Source organism: Protopterus annectens, chromosome 9.part0 (genome assembly GCF_019279795.1).
Source record: "Protopterus annectens isolate FY-2018-M chromosome 9.part0, PAN1.0, whole genome shotgun sequence".
NCBI lineage: Eukaryota > Metazoa > Chordata > Ceratodontiformes > Protopteridae > Protopterus > Protopterus annectens.
Window position 1 is genome coordinate 113,452,300 of NC_056743.1, and position 21,426 is coordinate 113,473,725.

Consider the following 21,426-nt stretch of genomic DNA (forward strand, 5'->3'; position numbering starts at 1 on the left):
TGAATGGGATGTTGACCATCTTGACAGTGGGGAAATCCAATGTAAGCAACGGTTCAAAAGTACATGTTGGTGAGAAGTGTTTGGTGGAGGATACAGGCTTTAGCCTTTGTTGATGTTGCCCTCCCTAGCCCTAATCCAACCTGGGTCCTACCTAGTTTTGTGAGTGATAATTTGACTGCTTCCAGTACTGGGGTCTCTTCATTGTCACCATTCTATATAGAGTGAGGGAGGCTTCAAGCTTTCTGTGGGCCGATGGGTTAAAGCATCAGCACTTTAGGAATTCCTCAAAACCAAGCTCTAAGCCAAGATAAAAACTAAAACTCCTGAACTGACTCTGTCTGTTGACATGAAAAAAGAAAGAACATTTTGTAAGCATGAAACATAAGAACTTTCTTATTACTGACACTGGAATGAGCTACAAATGATAAAGGTAGCTACAGAACAGCACATCCTGGGAACAGGTGTTGCCTCATATACCAATATAATGGCATTCTGGTGCTGTGCTGCAGGAAGTGCAAGATCAAGTAAAGAACTAGCTGGGAAAAGGGCTCCAACAAGTTGATCCCAAATGTATATCTGTTGTCAAGGACATCTTTTAGTAAGATTCTAGTTTACTGATAGAAAAAAAAGTAAATTCCAGAAGTTAGGTTTCCATTATAGTAAATTGCTAAAGTGGTCAATAAACTAGACTAGCTCTAGTACCAGGCACAGATGAAAAGTCTTTTTTTTGCTTTAATAAAATGTGCCAAAATGTTAGAAGAGGAAAAAATAAGGCCTACAGAGTCAACACAAGTGATGAAGCCAGTTCCTTGGTAAGCCACTCATATACAACTCCAGTTCATCTATCAGGCATCTCTGAAATTTTGTTATAGCCTACGTTCTATTGGTGCCTCTGACAGTGTGTTATAAAGCTCCAAAAACCTCTATGTGAAAATCTCTCATATGCCAATGGTGATTTCCCACTTCCAGCTGTCATCTATATTTTCTTGTCCTCCCATTATTCCTCTTCACTTCCATATGTCTCACCTATCTCCTTACAGTAAACTGCATCCTTATATTCCTCTCTTCTTAAAGTAACCATGTCAGTTTTTTGAAGCTTTTTTCATATCCTAAACTGCTTAGTCTCCCAACCATTCTAATAGCTACAATGTATATCACTCTACAAGCCTTATCTTCTTTTTTGTACACAACTGCTATAACTGAACACAATATTCCAGAGGTAACCTTCCAACTGTCCTACATAAAACAAAGGACATCCTCAGCAACCCTCTGACTAGCGTCTCTAGACAAAATACATATCCATCATACTGTTGGTCTTCACCATTCTCTTATGCTGTGATTCCTGATTCAGTCTCATGAATTATTACATCCCTCTCTCCCTCAGATACGTTTCTAGTCCTTTTATTGCCTCCCCTACCATCATAAGCATTTTCCATGAGCTACCTTATTGAAGTGTTCAGCTGTGTACTTTCTGCAGAAAATTTCAGCTTCTATCAGAAACCTTGAAAGCTCCACAGGATCTAAATGGAATGTGACACCCCTCCCACCCACCATATATATGTAAATACTGCATCAATCCTGGTATCAATTAGTAATCAGGCAGGCACTGTTCTCCAATCTCAACGATATACATGGGATAAGCAAGTGAAAAAGAAAAAGTGTTAGTAATAAACCTAACATTATTTCACTTGGTACCTGCTTTTATACAGCAAGATTTCCTTAACAAAATCTTTGCTTTTCTGTGTCATAAGCAAACTTTCTATCCACATCAATATACATGTCTCATTCTATACCCTTTAACTCTCCAACAAGTCCATGGAAAATAGGATTTCAAAGGCTTTGTTGAAGTTTACATACAGTATATTCAGTGTTTAGTTTTTCTCATCTCTCTCTCTCTCTTGTAACCCACTCTCTAGAAATATATTAAGTTGGAGTGGCAAGGTCTCTGCATATGAAGCCATGTTAATGTTCACATGCAAGAGACTTATCATTCAGAAAGTGTAATAGTTGCTGTCCCTAGAATAAATCTGTCTGCTTTATACAAAATAATGCACAGCAAACACATATTGGTAACCAGATTTTACAATCATGCTAACCTACTGCTTTAAAATATATCACATGACATTTCTTCCAGAATAGAGTTATAAGATTATTTATGTTTGTCAATCAGATGAATTAAATGAGTTATAGTAAAGTATATGTTTGGAACACAAATTTTTAACACAGATTATTATGCTGCTGTTAAGTAGATTTTCAAAAACATTTAAATAAATGTTTCATTTTTTATGCCTTCTAAAATAAGACATTTACTTACTACAAGAAACTACATCATTTAAACTCATTATAACTGACATATTTTATGAACAGAGTATTTTTCCTGAATCTGTGGTGTGTCAGTGTGATAACCTTGTCAATGTTTATACTAACTGCTTTCAGTTTCTCTGTGAGAATTCTGTGATTTGAAGATTCTGAGGTAACTCAAGGACATTGTGCATAAGACAGCCCACATCCCAGATTGTCTCTCTTAACATTTTGGCGGGAAACAACAGTTAAAGAATCTATTCCAAAACTGATTGATTACTTGATAATAAATTTACAGCATAAAGTTTCTGATAAAGGTAAACTTTCATATATACATAAAATTATCAGACAAGAAACTTTTTACAATGTAGATTCATACTGGAATTATTTCACCTCTATTAATGGGGACCCACCAACTCAACAAGATAAACAATATATATTGGAATCTGCTTATAGAACTACATCTTCCATTGTCTGGAGACTTTATACATGGAAATTTTTACATAGATCTTTTTATACACCTTTGATGATGAATAAAATTAATAATAAAGATAATCTATGTAAGAGATGTAATGTAGAAATTAATGCTGACTGGGCTCATATGTTTTATGACTATATGAAGTTGAAAGAATACTGGAAGTCAATTAATGAATTTTGCAGGCTTTTTACAGATAATTTCATTATTTCTAAGTCTCTTATATTATTCAACACACGGTACCTCAATGTGTTAAAAGATTAAGCTTCCCTTGTTATGGTCTATCCTAGCAGTGGCTAGGAAAATAATAACTAGAAATTGGATTTCAGATACACCTCCTTCGTTCAATGAATTTAAAAATGTTATGAATATAATGTGTCATATGGAAATAAGCACAATTAGAATGAGAACAACTAGAAAAACATCACATTTTATTGTATGGGATAATTTACAAAATTTGTTAAAAAAATTCTAATTTCAATAGCACAGTATTTTAGTTTAATTAATTGATCTGATTGTAGTGGATGTCTTTGTAAATACTTTAGTTGTTTTGTTGAATATTATAATAATACCTATTTTTAATTATTTGTATAAAATTGTTATGATATTTCTCTTATATGTTAAAACAATAAACTTGTTTTGAAAAAAAAAGAAAGTGTAATAGTCTTTTCTTCAGAAACTTTTTATAGCACAATTTTTTTTTTGGAACCTAGGGAATTTGTCCAAACCTTGTGCTTTATTTTGTTTCAGGCTCTTGCCTTCATCACTCTGGTCACTTTCATTTGGTTCATTTGTTTACTAGGATACATCTGAAATACTTCCTATACTGTAAACACCAAAATGAGTAAGTGATTCAGCATTTCAACCTGACTTCATTTTTAGCCATCATTCCAAAATTCCAGTGCCCCTGTGCCTTGTTATTTTTTCTTACATTCGCCAAAACATACAGAAAGTTTATTTCATCCACTTTTCAACGCAATGTCCATGTCAATCTCTACAACTGCCTAAGCATGCAGGATGACCACTGCTGACTTTTTTTTTAAGGGAAGACTGTCATATTCCATCTCCCTTCACCACTGCACATTCTTCATTCTCTCACGAGCTTTTACACTGTAATTTGTCACTGCTTATCCCTTTCTTCAACAAGGCTGATTGTCTTTTCTATTTTTCCTTTTTTCTCCTACCAACTGTTTAACCATCTTATAGCAGAATGGATATTCTGAATGTTAGGTGTGAAACACTTGCTCCGTTCATTGTTGCTTGTGTCATCGGTTCAAAAACACATTCTCCTGTTGTATTGCACAGGCAGCCTGCAAGGACAAGAGGCACTGAATGACTTCAATAAAGGCATGCAACAAATGTGGAACACTAACAGAGCTTCAACTCCCAACATTCTGCTGTGAACAAGATTAGATATTTAAAAGGCTGTCTGGCACTTATAGATGAGCATTCTAAAATCCTCCTTGTGGTTGGGGGTTAGATTTGAAAGAAACATGTTTAAACTACTCCTCTGATAATAGCTGGTTTACCAATTACAGGAAAGAATCGACTTCAGTTTCTGGGGAACTGCTTAGAAAAAAGACTTCAGCACGAATAAAAATCTTTCTGTCTCTCTTTTACTGTCCAAGTGTATTCCACAGTTAGTATTTTCATTTGCACATAATGTCAAGATATTTTTCTGTTACTTTAGATTGGGAACAAAGTGAACAATCCCAGTTTTCTATCTGTTGTCACGAGGTCAGCAGAATGTCCAGCTATCAAATATATGTACTTAAATCTGATCATACTGCTTTGTGTGTTCTAAATAGATGGATATGGACTCAGACGTGACTATGGCTCAGTATGAGCAAGATGTAACACGTGCAAATGGTGGAGCAGAGTGACCAGGAAAGGAGAATAAAAAGATGTATTTCAGCCCTTCATATCTTTAGCTTACTTTTAATATTCACTACTGAAGTGAAGGATTCGAGACTGTGTGTTTTAAGGAAATGGCCTGACAATGGATTACATGTTGGCTGCTGTGAAATTGTTCTTCTGAAATTATAGAAGCTCTGAGATACAAAAGGTGTGTCTTACTGCCTGGATACCTCAGCACTATAATACTTGACTTAGTGAAACTTAAAACAGATGTTTGAACTCCTAAATGTCTACAGCATTCACAGCTAAACCCTGGAAATTTGCAAGCAAGTGCATGCCTGTTTAGTACTGAGCACTATAGTTCTTGAAGTTGTGATAGCTATGGAATGCATTTATACTGTGGAAAAATATTTGCATTCTGCAGCACAACTCTAGCAAAAATTTTCAAAAAATAGGCAGATAGCCAGATCCAAGGTGGAGAGGGATAAACCCTGAATGCAACCCAGGTGACAATGAGTATTTGAGTCCAGACTATATGGATTCAGTTGGGGATGATGTGAAATACAGCATCTTAACAACTGCCATAACCTGGGGGAGTCTTAAGCACAGGACGATAGTCTCCACTGGTGATACTAAGAGATATCCATCCTAAGCTTACAAATACTGGAGCACACACCAAAAGACACTCTAGTCCTTAACAGTCTTGCCTTAATGCATATCAGGTCTTGGGAAATGGGTCATGCTTAAAATCAAACTCCATATTGTGATTAATATAACCCTGTACTTTCAGACAAAGGGAAGAAGTATTGAATCAAATCTGTCAGGTCAAGAACGACTCCTAGCTTCCAATATCAAACAGCGGCACCAATGGCAGAGATGCTCAACTACAAAGTGGCCAAAAACAGACAAAAAGTGGGTAAACAGCTGCAACAGTAATACTAGCTTACACTCTGATGTGATAACTGCTTATATATGGTATTACTTATTTAAATTATGAAATTAGGATTGTGAATACATATGGCTTTACATGTGATCATTCTTAGAGTCCTGCAGGGTAGTTTAGCTTGCTGTACAGCATTTTGAGTCTCTGTAATATAAAAATAAGCTGAATATCCGAATACTGTATATCTTTCCAACTCAATCATGGGAACCTGCCCTGAAATTCCACTGCTGCACTGTATTGTATACTGTAATTCTAATCCATTTCCATATATATTCCTCCAACATACATTGCTTTTGTTGGTCTGCCGGTATATATTTCATGTTTTTTTCTTTATTTCCTATTATTTAAGCCTCCGGGGCAGTACTTCACTCCGTTTCCAGTGTCATCCCACGCATACTGCTCCCTCTGCACTTCCAAGTGATGGATACTTCTCAGTTCCTTACCAATCTCCATACTGCTGTCATTTCAACTGATACAGTGAGCCATCTAATCTGCTTCCCATATTAACCTGTTTGTTACTTCAGTCTGTACCACAGTTTTACATATACCACACAAAGTCATCAATTTTTCCTTATCATTGCACAATGCCTTACTTAATATGCCCCTCATGCACATCTTTCAGACTCACTTTCCCACTTTGCACCCATCTTATTTTTTTGTACTATTGACTCTCTCTACAAATGTGTTTCACAACTTATTGCCCTCTTCCTCTAACATCCTATTATTTACTCCTCTCCTAATATCATTCCTGTTCATGTGCCTCTAGCCTTATTCCTCTGACCACATATACCCTACATGAATGATTCCACGGAAACTTTCAATTTAATATGTAGCTGGTCTAAGTTCCAATCCTCTGCCTTCTAGCATTATGTTCTGACTTGTCCCTATGCTCTCTATTTCATATTTATCTAGTCCATGTCAAATAAAATGTTCTTTAAAGCCCTATGCCCACTGTTGCACCACACCTTTTACCTGCAACTGATCTACATCTTAGGTTATTTTTTTAGCACCCCGTTTGCACTGTTCCAAGTTCCTTACATTTAATATGCACCTAGTTCTAATGTCCAATCCTTTACTCTCTAGTGTCATCTCTGCTTCATATTAAAGAACCTCTTCCATTTGTACCCTGAACTAATTTTTGTTTTTTTGTATGTTTACCATTCATGGAGGTCAAGCTTTAGTTTGTTTCTATACTGTATCCCTCAGCTGTTCTCCTATACAAATGTTGATAGTGTCAGGTCCCAAAAACTCAAAGCTTTACAGTTTATTTTGTTCTGTAACTCTACTAGGCCATTTGGAAGGATAAGCTAAAGAGTACACTTAGTTTTTCAAAATACTGGCTTGACTTATTTTTTTAAATGTCATGCCGCTGGACAAGATTCTTCGACACACTTGCCACTTTCTCCAAGTTCCCATGACCAGCAAATGAATACTTCCCACATCTGTTTTCCTATACAGCTTCCAAACTATTGTTATAATTTTAATTGCACCCATCATTTAGTATTCCATAAGCCTTACCCCAGCAAACGGTATTTTTTTTTGTGAGTCTCACCTGCTGAGAGGGGGTCTGGTGGCCCGCATTGAGTTATTACGAGCTAGTGCCTCGGCAACTGAACTGTCACTAGAAACACGCTTCCGCTGGGTGGTTTTCTGCAGCTCCATGATTCTGTAGTGAAAAAGCAGATGGAAAAAAAAGTGAGTGAAAGACAGAAAGAAAGAGGTCATTGAATTCTCAGCATATTTACCACAGCAATGGCAACAGCACAACCATGAAGAGAAATATCTTTCTGAAGGGATGTAGAAGGCTCCCAACTTGTTGAAAATAAAAACTTTGCTTACAACCATGCTGCCTTATCTAAAATCAACATCACCCTTCCTGAGAGATGGGGTGGATACAGTGTCAAACTGTTTAGGTAGATGAAGTTTTATCATTCTACAAAATGAGATCTGAACTTTTCATAATACCAAAATATTTTTAATCAGGATAGTCTGTAATTTTGCTTACAAAGGCAGGTGTCAACTATTAAAAGAAAGTGTCTTGAACTTAAATCTCACACACAAAGAAAGACTTTTTTAACACTGGTTCTTTTAACCTGGTTTTGTATTTACTGTTTTTTCAGCTAATTCAATATGCATTACTAAGTCAGGCACTAGTAAAATACTCTTAAGAAAACTTGCAGTTGCAGCCTTCATGCTGTGAAAGCATTCCGGCAGAACACAAATTGTGTGTGACAGCTGTGAAAGAAGCCAGTAAATGGCAACAGTCATCTTTATCAGCAGAAGGCAGAACTGACAGCCATGACATTTGCTGAAAGACCAATAAAGACAAACAGAAAGAAATCTTGGATCTAAATGATATACAGGTTCATTGCATTCCCTTTTGTCTTCTTTGCCCAAGAGATCCAAGGTTTGTCATTTCAGACTGTAGTTTTCAAAGATTCAGAATAACCGTCTTGGTAATAATTCAGTATCTTGCAATATTCTAGACTAACAAGCCAACATTCACATACAGTATTACAACCTTTTTTGTACAGTCATACTTGAGATAAAAGCAGCCTTAGGCATTCCTACTATTTTACAGTCTGAATATCATGTTGCCTTATGGAGCACTGCACAATATAGCATTTCAAAAAACTAGACTCCTGCCAATGCCACATTTCTTTACCATTTAGTATATACTGCCTGCTGAATGTCTTGCTTCTTCACCTGGTACTAGATCAATGTTTTTCACTGTAACACTTTCTTCCTTAATGCAGATAAAACACAGTTTAAAACATAACACAGAGAGGTGGCATCATATGGCTGGAGACAATAGGATTTTGGGGGATGAAGGCATATGCATTCAGCTCAGTGGATTACCTCTAGATCCCATCTATGGAGTTCTGAATACATTTTTTTCTTAAAACTATTAGTTTACTGTAGAACTTTCTTGTCCAGCTCTCACATATTTAATCAAGCTTGATTGTTGAATGAAACTATGTCTTAGAAATAAAGACCCGAGATTTTCCCCAATAACAAATAAAAATCTTTTCCTGGACACGACAAACTGTGCCAGCAAACTCCTACAATTATGTAAGGTATGTAATCATTCTTGTGGAACATTCATTGCAACACTTACCCACCTTTGAATCAATTTTGGTCAGACAGTAAGTTATTAGTCCCTATGAAGTCCAATGTTGATTTTGTGCCTCTGAATTCACCAACATCTCTGCATAAGACATTCATATATATCCAGCATTCTACAGAGTGGCTAGATCTGCTTTTGAGCCATGAAAAAACTGCATGCAAACAAGTATGCTTGCCGCAAGCAAAATCCAAATGCCAGAAAAAAAACTATAGTATTACACAGGAAGAAAAAGAAAATTACCAGTGGACTTAGATTGCTATAGACACAAATGCATATTGGGTGCAAAAAAGGGTAAGGTCATAAAGTAAAAATCTAAATCATCTATGGAAGACAGTTTACCTTGTCCTGACATTTGTCCTAGCTGGTAATGTGGCATCACTCAGCAGTTGGAGAACAAATAGGCCAATACAGTGGGTGAGAGGGCCTTCATAACCAAGGACACTGAAGGTAAAAAAAAAAAAAAAAAAAAAAAAAAAGCCTAAAAAAATTAATTGAATCCAGATTTCTAATGAAGTCCATAATGGTAAATCTCAACGTTTATAAGTTATATATCCTTTCATTAACAGCTCAGGATTCCTTAACTTTCTACATGTGTTTTCCCTCCATGAAGGTTGACAATCAAACTCTTCTTATAAGTCTTGAGTGCTTTCTTTCTCAGAGGCATGGGGGCCCTACACACTCCAGAGAGAGAGAGAGAGAGATGGCTGCAGGAAACTGTCATCCAAACAGGCAAGGAAGAGTCAGTGAAGTTTTCAATGCTTATCTATCCAGCTGCCATGGGAAGGCATCCTTGTTCTAATGTTCTGAACTTCTGGCTTCTCCCCCTTTAAACCATGGTATTTCATGTTTTTTGACAGACCCTAACTGTGCCCTGACCAAGGAACTTCTCATTGCCACACTTGCTCTGCAGCCTTCTGTCATTTATCTCATCAGCTGGGGCAGTATTAGCTTTACCTCATTAGTCCCTAGCCCTATCCTGTTCTACATGACATGAGCACCTAGTCTTCTACACCTGCTAAGGGTGGGTCTACCTGACAACACCGACGTGCTAAAACACCAACAACGAAATCACCGGCACCACAAAACCGAAAGTTCAGAAACACGAAACGTCACATACCCGACAAACCACAATCCCGACACTCAACAAACAAAACAAATCCCCTGTCCAAAAAGCACACACACAACACAAGCACACCAAAAACCTTACAAACCTACACTGAACCTTACATACACAACTATCTATGCACTAACCTTAACCCAAACCCTAACCCTAAGGTCCGTCACTATCGCACACTCACCTAACCCACGCCCTAACCCTAACTCACTTAACCCGCCCCTATCCCTAACGTCTGTCACTATCGCACACTCACCTGACCCGCGCCCTAACCCTACAGACCGTCGCTATCGCACACTTACCTTATCCACACCCTGACCCTAACGTCTATCCCTATCGCACACTTACTTTACATGTCGGTGTTCTCAGTGTTGGGATTCTCAACTGTCAGTCTTCTCCGTTGTCGATCTTCTGGTGTCGGTGTTCTCATCATCTGTGTTTTGAGATTTCGGCATTTTCAGGTAGACCCCTAAGGGTACATCTACTTTTCCACACTTGCTTTCCAAAGGGCTCCCCTTACCGGATTATGAAAGCCAGACTTACATTGTTTCAGTAATAGCGAAAGTCTGTCTACCAAGCTCCAACTTCCATGGGAGCACTTATAGCAATGGGTCATTTGGGATGCAGTCAGGGCTTTATCCCCCTCCACCATAGAGCAGAAGGATGTTTTCTGGATTCCTAAAAATGCTTTTAAGTTTGCTGTGAAGAAAGAAAATGCAGTTGTATAAGATGAACTTACCACGATCACTGCTGCAGTAGTCTTGGCTATAAAGGGTTTTATCCTGCCAAGTATATAACAGCCAGCCAGCTTCCAAAACTTCAGGGGGACCTTACATGTGCCCAAACTATCAAGTAGCTTGACATCAGCTGACTAAAAGACAAGTTTGGGCACAAAGCCCTTCACAGCTTTCCTGCCAGCAGAGAGAGGGATGCTGATCCCTGAAGAACTTGTAATGCATACTGTTTTTGCAAAACCTGCAATATCACTTTGAAGACCTGGGAAGCTTCGGTTTTCACAGGGTCATAGGAGGTTAACTAGGCTAATGGCCCGGGGCCCTTCAAAGCCTAGTGAAGAGTTTCTCCCCAAAAATAAACTTCAGTTAGAACCTGTCACCCCTGTCAATGAGGTACACAGGTGAAACCCCTGGGACATATTTGTGGTTTCCTATCCACTCATTAAGGTTGCGCTTGAAGAAGGTCAGCGAGGTGCTCTGTTTGACGTGTATGGGAAGTCTATTCCAGAGATGGGGCAGCCTCTGGGAAACAAACCTGTCTCTCCAGCAGGTTTTGTTGACATTGCATATTAGATTCAGGCCTTTTGAGCAGGTAGTGCATGAGGAGTACAGACTTATGGATATGGAGCATCTCTAGCAGGGCAGGGTCCAAGATTGCCTTGTAGGCGAGACACAGATACCCCTTTGCAATCTGTACAATATCGAATATAGTGATAGTGATTTGAGCCTGTCTGCATAGGAAAGGTGTTGGATTCTCTTAGTGATGTATTTCAGTGGCCTTACCATATTATTGCCCATACATATACAGATTATCTTAAGTCAGATCTCAGATGCTAAATTTTTATAAAAAGTAGAAGGCCATTCCTCTGGAAAAGTTATTTAGATCTGCCCACTACAGCAAAATTTTCTTGACTGACTGAGGAATAGAAATCACAATCTCTGAGAAATCTGGGCATACATTTCAGGCATTGCTGAGAAACCAATGAGATTTTTTATCATGCATAATCTTGTATAAGGAGGTAGGAGGACGCTATGTAATCTATGGCCTTTATATACAGTTTTCCTTTTATAGCTTGCTGTCAATTGATGTCCTTACTTATATTTTGGATCACAGACTAATTTTTTTTTTTGGTTGGAAACACTCATACAGAGAAATCTACAACTGTATTATGAAATTCACTGTTGTTTGAGAGGAACTGTAAACAATTTATTCATGTTTATTGTTATTCCTAAATAATACATTATTACAATGAAATGCTTCTGTGCTGCATTTATTTAGTTGAATTTATCACTGTTTTTCAGCCTGCACTTATTAAAGAACCACCATATGTTTGTTATTGTGCTGCCCTTAAGTTGTTAGTATTCTCACATTCCCTAACCTCCTTTGCTACTGAACAAGTTGTTATGAGCTTGACAAAGTTCTCCTGAATCTGCCAAAATATTCTCTTATGTCGTGCACTCGTTTCTGTATTTTGTTGAACATTTCTTAGGGTTAGTGAACTTATTTCCAAGGATTCCTAATGCTCCAGGAATTCTGTAAAGCATTTGTTACTGCACTTGAGCTCAAAACCAGTTCCTTCTATATTAGGAGGGCCCTTTGCACTCTGGTGGGAACAGAGCTGAATTCAACCCATCTAAGTGGGAAACTGCTCATATAAGGTTTATTGTGTTTTTATCTGACTGGACTGGCCTGAGGGATTAACTGTTTAAAGGTCTTTCAACCTGCTCGTATAAAAGCATGCGCAAAAGCAGTTCCCAGTGCCTTGTATATAAGCAAACCTCTCCGGTTTAAAATCCTCTACAGGAAACGCTCTCCATTGTCTCCCACTGTTCACAGATGCTTGAAGAGCTGCCAATTTGTGCAGAGGGCAGTACTACCACAGGTCGTCTAACCGGAGCTGCTCAACATTTGGCGACTTTTGCCAGAGGTCTGGAGAGATTCTGCTGAAATCCAAAGTATCTACTGCTAAAATTGAAAAAAATAAGTACTTTTTGAGTTTTCCTTGCACTCTGCTGACTGTATTTTATCATTTTGTTGCCTCATTTTTCTGATTTTTACTGTACTTTTCTGCACTTTAAAAGAAGCCTTTCTTTTTGCCTTAAGTAACTAGTAGATAGCATTGACTAGATTCAGATCTGCTGCATCGAGACTGTATTGCTACACTTGAACACTATTCCAACCATCTTACATTAGGAGGGCCCTGCCTGCACCCTTGTGGCAGAGGTGTGTAGTATGAGCCTCATCTGAGTTGGGATTACTGAAGTGAAGCTCACAGTGTGCTTTCCCACTGCTAGTTTAGCTAAAAATTGTTTCATTTCACCTGTGTTTAAGCCTCACATTTTCGCATAGCTGTGCACCCCTCACCGGGGTTCAGTGGTGCCTTGCATACATGGAAATACCTTGAAAGACAATTTTCTCCTAGACATCTGTTAGTGAATCGTCCCGAGCTTCCCTGGTGCACTGCAGGAAACACAGCTGTGCGCTGAGAAGCACTACCACAGTTTTTACCCTTAACCTTCAACAGAGTAAGCCCATCTGTTAATCCTAGAGCAAAATCTGGTCAAACTAGCCCACTCCACAATAGTAGTTACTGTAAAATCCTGCCATAATGGATGGCCAGTTTCTAACCATTTCTCCGGCCAGCCTGATTGACATGGGCATCCTGAGGCAATGTAGTAATTACCTCATGTATACTGATAACCACTTTTTCCTACAACAAACAAATACAATATGTGAGAGATGTAATGAACTTGGAATCAATTCTCTCATGCAACAGCAAACTGGACATCAAAAAGGTTGTCGGCCCACACACACATCACCTCTCACACAAAACAAGGTCACAACACATAAACCCACACATGCAGAGGTACTCAACAGAAACCTACCAAAAGATCAGAGACCTTCCAAGTGCAAACCACTTGCACACACTGCAAAGCAAATAGAATCCACTACACATAACTACACACACACACACACCAGTGCCGCAGCAAATAAGCCTGTAATGGAAAACACCTCAAAACCAAATGTCCGAGTCATAGGGGACTCCATAGTGAGAGACACAGATGTCCCCCTCACTAGGCTGGATAAGGAGAAGGTCACAGTCAGCTGCCTGTCAGGTGCCAGGATCCATCAAATCATACATGTACTGAAGTCACTCAACAATTACTGGCATGATTCTATCATAGTACATGTTGAGGTGAATGACTTGAGACATACCTCTCTGAACTATTTGAAGAGAGAGACATGACTGAACTCTCAGATTATGTGTCCCAGGCAGGTATGTCCCTAGCCCTAAGCAGCATTATACCCTCACCCAGGATGATGCCACAATATAGACAAAAGATTATTGACTTCAACAGCTGGCTTAGCTTCTGGTGTCAATCTAGGGGGATCCAGTATCTGTCAGCCTGGGATGACATGGTTGACAGACCACTCTGCTTTGCCAAAGCAGCCACAGATGGTCTTCGCCTGTCTACTCTAGGCTTTTGGATACTGTAAAGGAGCTTGCCTCCCCCATAGCACCTTTTGTATGCAATGTCAAAACAAAATTTCCAATGTAAAAAAATCCAGTCAAGTCAAACCCAAGGTTATGCTATTTAATGCTAGGAGCCTAAAAAGGAAACTGTACTCCTGGAAGCACTCCTCACTTTGGAAGATGCTGATGTCTGTGCAGTCAATGATACATGGTTCAAGGCTGCAGACAGCACTCTGGCCGTGTAAGGCGACAATGCCTTCCACACATTCAGACCCTAAAATGAGTGTGAAAGAACCAAAGTTGGAGGTATAGCTATCCATCTTCATTAAAGCCAAATACACCTCGAGACACCTATGGTTAAACAGTACAACTCTCTTGAGCTACTCCAGGTCTGACAAACTATAGGTAAAGCACCCTACCACATCACTGCTAGCTACAGGTCCCCCACCATGAACCAAGAGAAGCACACCACCTACCTGGTTTCAACTATCCTTTCATAAACTGGGTGACATACATGAGAAAGTACAGTTGTGTACACTTACCATAAATGTAGATGTTCGAGTGTATTCACTGTTGCAGTCATCACGTTTGGGTTATCCCTGCCAGGAAAGCCCTTGGCCGGCCCAAATACCAGAGGCTTAGTATTTCTGCATCAGTTGCTGTTGCTTCAGGACTGGCGTCAGGCTGTCAGTAGTATAAATTAAGGCAGCCGATGCCATTGCATCAGTTTTTCTTGCCCTAACCTGTCAGGAGCCCCCAAGTAGGAGCCAGGTTCTGATGGAAGAACCGCACCAGTAGAAAGTAAATACCAATATGTCCCTTGTAAGGAAAGAGAAGAAAAGGGGGGTGGAGGGAAACCAGGACTGCAACAGTGAATACACTCAAACATCTACAGTTATGGTAAGTGTACACAACTGTACTATGTTCTTTGTGTTTCACTGTTGCAGTCATCACATTTGGGTTGATTCCCAAAGCTGAGGAAAAGGGTGGAGGCAGTCAAGGAAACTAGGGGCTGGCTAGGATGCCCTGCAAGACTGAAGAGGCAAACCCTGCCCTGGATTTGGGGAAGAGAGGCAGGTGGTAATGTTTGGTAAAAGTGTGAACAGATGTCCATGTGGCAGACACTAGGATGTCCCTGGTGGGGACTCCTCTGAGGAAAGCTGCAGAGGTGGAGGCTGCTGTGGTGGAGTGAATCCTGATCCCCTTGGGGGGAGGCTTTCCATGTTGTTTGTAGCAGAAACGGCTGCAGTGTGCTATCCATTTGGAAATGGTTTGTCTGGAGATGGCTTTGCCTTCTGCCCCTGTAGCAAAGCTAACCAGCAATTGATCAGACTTTCTGAAGGATTTGGTCCTGTCTAGACAGAATCTGAGCTGTCTGTGCACATCTAGAGCGTGCAGGATCCTTTCCCCCTTCTTCTGGAGATTAGGGAAAAAGGTGGGCAAATGAATGTATTGGTTGAGAGACACACTGGACAGCACCTTGGGTATGAAGGATGGGTTAGTTCTGAGGGATACCCTGTCAGCATGGAAGATGATGAAGGGTTCCACAGCCATGACCACTTGCAGCTCGGAGACTCTTCTGGCTGAAGTGATGACCAGAAGGAAAGCTGTCTTCCAAGAGAGAAATTTTAGCTCTGCAGAAGAAACTGGTTTGAAGGGGGTGGGGTGAGCTTTTCATAGGTTCATAGGTTCATAGGTTCATACTAGGCTATCTGCCCGAGGGCATTTATAAGCCTAGCCCATCGTTTTGTGGCTTACGCCACCCCTTTAGTATGGGGAACTATACCCATTATTTTGCTGTGCCTCTGTCAAGCAGTGACACTGAGGTAATTCCTGGGGTATATCTGCGATCTCCCATCCATTGGTCAAGATTTCTCTTGAACAAGGCCAGCGAGGTGCTCTGCCTCACATGTACCGGGATTTTGTTCCACAGCATAGGGAGTCTTTGGGTGATGAATCTATCCCTCCAGCACGTCCTATTAATAGCCGTGTCGAGGTCTAAGTCTCCCGCCCTTGTGGCTCTGATGGATCTAGATTTTTTGAGGTGAAGCATATTCATCAAATCCGGGTTTGACATGGCCTTGTATGTCAGGCAAAGGTCACCTCTGAGCAAGCTGGAGTTCCTTCAGTCGGGCAGCACAGGACAGACTTTTGAGACCCTTTATCCTTTTGGTGAGGAACTTTTGTGTCCTCTCCAGCTGCTGCAAGTGTCGGGTCAGATACATTCCGAATGGGGCACTGCACTCAATCATTGGTCTGATGAGTGATGAGTAAAGGGAGACCATGACCTCCCTTGATCTAGATGAGAATCCCTTCATGATAAGGTGGGCAATGTAGAAGGACTTCCCAACCACTTTAGCTACATGGGTGTCGAATGACAGACCACTATCAACCTGGGTCCCCAGGTCCCCGATAACTTCTTCTGTGCTCAGTGGATTGCCACCTATTTGGTAGCTAGGGGTAACCCTGTTTTTCCCGAAGGGTATGACTATGCATTTTTTGGCATTTAACTCTAGGCCGTGGCTCTGGCACCAGTTATCTGCTTCTGTGAGACCCCTCTGAAGGATATCCGTGTCAGATGTGTTTTCTACTATGGCGCCCAGTTTGCAGCCATCTGCAAACCCTGTCAGCCACAACCCTCCCGTGTTTGCTTGTACCTCGGAAAAGTAGATGCCAAACAAGAGTGGGCCCAGGACTGAGCCCTGTGGGACACCACCTGTGACAGGCTTTGAGTCTGACATGGCGCCAGCAACTCCGACCCCGTGGGTTCCGTCACTCAGCCAGTTTGCAACAATACAGCACAGCCCTCTCTCCCTCCACAAAGTTAAGGTCCCAAGCTGGGGTTGGTGCTCTTTTGGGTGGCTTCAAGTTGCTAGCCCCCTTAGGAATGGTTTTGATCACAGGGTGTGAGAAAAGGGGCTGTTCAGTGGGGAAATGAGCAGAGATAGTAGAGGCATGAATTTTTATAAAGGAGAAAGAGAGGCCACTGTGTAGTAGGTCAGATAAGTAATCCAGGATGCGAGGGAGAGAGGGCTGTGCTGTATTGGCTCCCTTAGCCTGAATCCAGTTGTAGAACCTTTTCCATTTGTCAGCATAAGACTTTCTAGTGCTAGGGCGTCTGGCCTCACGTATAACATCTAGAACCTGTTTATTGAGGTTGGCAGATTGATTGGGGGTTAGGGAATAAACCAAGCTGCCAAACTGAGTGTCTTCAATTGGGGATGCATGAATTCCCCTTCCCTCTGGGTCAGGAGGTTTGGAATCTGAGGAAGATGTCATGGTGGCAAAGGGGACAGGCTGCACAGCAAGGGGTACCAGTGCTGGTATGGCCAGTGTGGAGCTATAAGAATTGCCCTTGTTTTTCCCTCCTTTATTTTGAGCAGTACCCTGGGGATAAGAGTTACTGGAGGAAAGGCATAGACCAATAGCTTGGCCCAGGTGAAGGACAGGGCATCCACTTTCCAAGCCATGCAGTGATGCTCCCTGGTGCAGAATTTGCTGAGCTGATGGTTGGTGTAGGAGGAAAAGAGGTTGACCTTCGGGGTGCCCCATTTCTGACTTATGAGGGTGAAGGTTCTTCTGTTGAGCTGCCACTCATGTGGGTCCAGAAGATTTCTGCTTAATTTGTCTGCCAGAGAGTTACGAGAACCTGGTAGAAATTGTGCTAACAGGTGCAGTTGCATGGCAGAGGCTGTGTGTCAAAGGGTCATGGCCAGCCTGCATAGAGGGTAGGAGTGAGTCCCTCCCTGCTTGTAGATAAACCACCTCACAGTGGTGTTGTCTGTTTTGATCAGGAGAGCCACTGGGGAGAGAAGGGGCTTGAAAGCTATCAAGGCATGCTGGACAGCCATCATCTCTTTTTGGCTGATGTGCAGAGGGATTTGCTGTGGGCTCCTTTGGCCCATTATGCACATGACGTCCAGGTGTGCACCAGTCTGATGCATCTGTGGTGAGGGTCTGGGCAGCGGGGGGTGGTGAGAAAGGTATTCCCTTGTTGTGGGAGCATGCCGTTGCCCACCAAAGAAAATATTTTCTGAGGCAAGGAATTATAGATATAAGAGTCTCCAGGTTTTGAGAGTGCTGACACCAAAGGTTTTTTAGGTATGCAAGATGCCATGAACCCCAGAGCTTGCAGGATCTTCCTTGCAGATAACTGGGGTCTGGTGGCTAGTTGAGAGAAGTAGGCTGTCAGGATAATTTGCTTTTCTGGTGTAAGGAATGCCATCTGGGATGCTGTGTCCAGGCTTCCTCCCAGGAATATAATCCTTTGGGTGGGCACCTGTTTGGATTTCCTTTTGTTGATAGTGTACCCAAGAAAGGTTAGCAGGGACTTTACAAAGGCCATGTGCTTGAGCAGCTTTTCCTGGCTGTCTGTCTGAATTAGGCAGTTGTCTAAGTACAGGTAAATCTGGATATTCCTTTGTCTGCAAAAGGCAATGGCAGGAGACAGACATTTTGTGAAAACTCTAGGAGCAGTAGATAAGCCAAAGGGAAGTGCAGGGAACTGAAAGTTCTGGGATCCTGCTATAAAATGGAGATATTTCCTGCATGATTCCCTAACAGGAATGTGCAGGTAGGCCTCTTTTAGATCTAGAGTGGCTAGCCAAGCATCCTTGGACAGCATGAGTAGCAGCTGCTGGAGGGTGAGCATTGTGAATTTTGGGATCACCAGGATGGTGTTTAGAATGGACAGATCGAGAATGGGGTGCCAGGTGCCCTCTTTTCTGGACACCAGAAAAAGTCTGGAGTAGAAACCGTAGCCTATCTGTTCTGCAGGAACATGCTCTATTCCTCTCATAGAAAACAGGGAAAGGATTTACTTTTGAGCCACTGCCCACTGGTTTGGAGGTGGATCTGGGACCCCTTTTGGGGTTGGAAGGGTGTGGAAAGAAAATTTGTATCCTTGGGACACTATGCTGAGAACCCAGCAGTCGTTGGTAATGGTGGGCCAGGTGCTTGAGTGAAAGGAGAGTTTTCCTCCTAGGGGTAAGTGAAGGTAGGCAGAGAGAGGGGGTGGGGGAGGTGAGTCACTGTGAGCTCTTACCATAAGGAGGTGGCTTAGAACTCCCTTGTTTTGAAGTGGAGGTAGTCTCCTGCTTAGATCTCTGCATTCCCTGTGGCAGGTGTCTGGGGGTCTAGTTCCCTGGGGCCTGGGCTGGACTCGATTAGTGGGAGCAGGAAAGGACCAGTGCTTGGTGGGACAATGTCTGCTTAACCTGGGTGGCTGGACCTGTAAGAAATCCTTAACTGTTGCATAGATTTTGCTTTTTCTTCCATCTTTTTTATGACCTCTTCTGCCTTAGTGCCAAATAAGTTGTCTTTGTGCAAGGGGGCGTCCAACAATTTAGATTTGACATGGTCTGGCAAGGGCTGTTCCTTAAGCCATGCATGCCTTCTAATGACAGATCCAGTGACTGTTGCCCTGCAAGAAGCTTCTAGGGTGTCAAAACCACAGTGCAAGGTGGGTTTAGTTACTTGACTTGCAAAATGCATTAACTCTTGTAACTCTTTAGATTCTGCACAAGCAGGAAAGGAAGATATTTTTTGTTTGAGAAGTCTCAAGGTATGTTGCTGAAATTTTAGCATATGGAACTGACAATTTAGTGCCCTGATAGCAAAAGTAGCTGAGGTGTATACTACATCTGTCTAGTGCTCGGGAATCCCTATCTGAGGGGTGGGATTCTTAGCAGAGGTTGCTTTAATCCCTTTAGGCCCATGAAAAATTACCTCAGGGTCATCAGTAGGATTTTTAGAAAGAAATTTGCGTGAATCAGAGACTCTACAGTATCTGTCTGGTTTTCTGGGTGCAGGAGTCAAGCTGGATTCCTGGAAAACATCCCCCACAACATCCAGCACTGGGGGGATGGCCAAGGGTATGTGTTGTGGAAGATCTAAGAATTCCCCGAGTATTTTTTTAGACTGAGGGTAGTCCCGTCTCTCCCACTGGAAATGCTCCCTTAAGGTATGAAGGGCTTCCCCAAAGGAAAAATCCTCTGAGGGAAAGGCTGAAGGGATGGAATCCTCTGCATCAGAATCCTCATAAATAGAGAGGGGTTGCATGTCTTCATATTAAGATGCATCAGAGTCATCTGACTCTTGTTCAGACAAAACTACAGGGGACAGATCTCTTTTCCTTTTGTAGGGGGTAGCTTGGCTTTCCCTGATCAGCATAATAAGGTCTTCTACCATTTTAAGCATTTGAGACTGAGGCAAGGAAGCAGGTGCCTGAGATTGGGTTGTCGGTTTCTCAGATGTGGTTCGTACCCTGGGCCTAACTGTAATTTCTGAAAGAATGGTAGTCGCGAAAGAAGGCATCAGTTTGTGTCGAGAATCAGTAGTGCGAAGGACTTCCTCGGAAGGCAGTGCCTGCTCAGCAGCTCCAGACCCATCCAAGGTAGAGACGACCGCAGGATCCTTAGCTGAAGAAGAGTTTTGCGGCATACTGGACTCCGAAAGGGTCTCGGTGGCGATCTGCGAATCCACAGAAGCGGGCATCAGGGGCTGTGAAAGCACCTCATTGAGGACTGGAGAACTGATGATTAGCTTAACGGGAGCATCATCAGTAGGTCTGGACCTGTGCGGTCTGTCTCTGTCTTTATCTTTACATTTTTTTGGAAGATCTGCTATCGGATGGCTTACCAAAGCCACACTGGAGTTCGAGGACTGTAAGTGAAAATATCTAGTTACAATAAGGATCCTACGACGGATAGTTTTGGCGTCGAACAAAGCACAGAAGTGACAACGGGGGACGTCGTGATCTGGGCCTAAACAAGTGATGCAGTAAGAATGAAAGTGTCAGTGTGGTATTTGCTTTCCACAGGCGAGACAATTGTTAACTTTTTCCTGACATCGGTTAGTGCAAGAAAAAAGGATCCCCAATGGGGTACTTAGCTTTAGAAGACTTCAGCTTCAATTCGATAGATGAAACTCAGGTAGCAGCCGACCGGCACTCATGCAAACTGCTTCTACTTCAGGCTCCATGCCAAGAAAGACTGATGCAATGGCATTGGCTGCCTTACTTTATACTACTGACGACATGATGTCAGTCCTGAAGTGACAGCAACCGATACAGAAATACTAAAACTCTGGTATTCGGGCCAGCCGAGGGCTACCCTGGCAGAGACAACCCAAATGTGATGACTGCAACAGTGTAACACGAAGAACATCAAACATGCTTGTCCTGAGATTCCTGGACTTTGTTAATACAAATGCCCTGGAATAGCTATTCTGCACCAGCAAAAGGGGCTCATACGTCCTAGACTTAGTACTCACCCACATGGGGCGGTGGTCACTGCACTGCCCTCTGAGTACTTCCCTCCCTGGTAAGGTTAGACCATAAATCTGTCTCATTTAAAGTAATGATCAGACCAGACACCCCCACAGGAGCGAAAACACTGAA

The 21,426-nt window shown here is 41.8% G+C and overlaps 1 protein-coding gene across 1 annotated transcript in view; it reads right to left on the reverse strand.

Moving 5' to 3' along the window:
• LOC122811072 (diacylglycerol kinase zeta-like) overlaps positions 1-21,426 on the reverse strand; it is a 3,109,428-nt gene that overhangs the window by 644,027 nt on the left and 2,443,975 nt on the right. Inside the window, exon 27 of the mRNA XM_044082630.1 lies at positions 7,129-7,242. Coding sequence (XP_043938565.1) covers positions 7,129-7,242 — 114 coding nt within the window. The remainder of the gene's footprint in view (positions 1-7,128; positions 7,243-21,426) is intronic.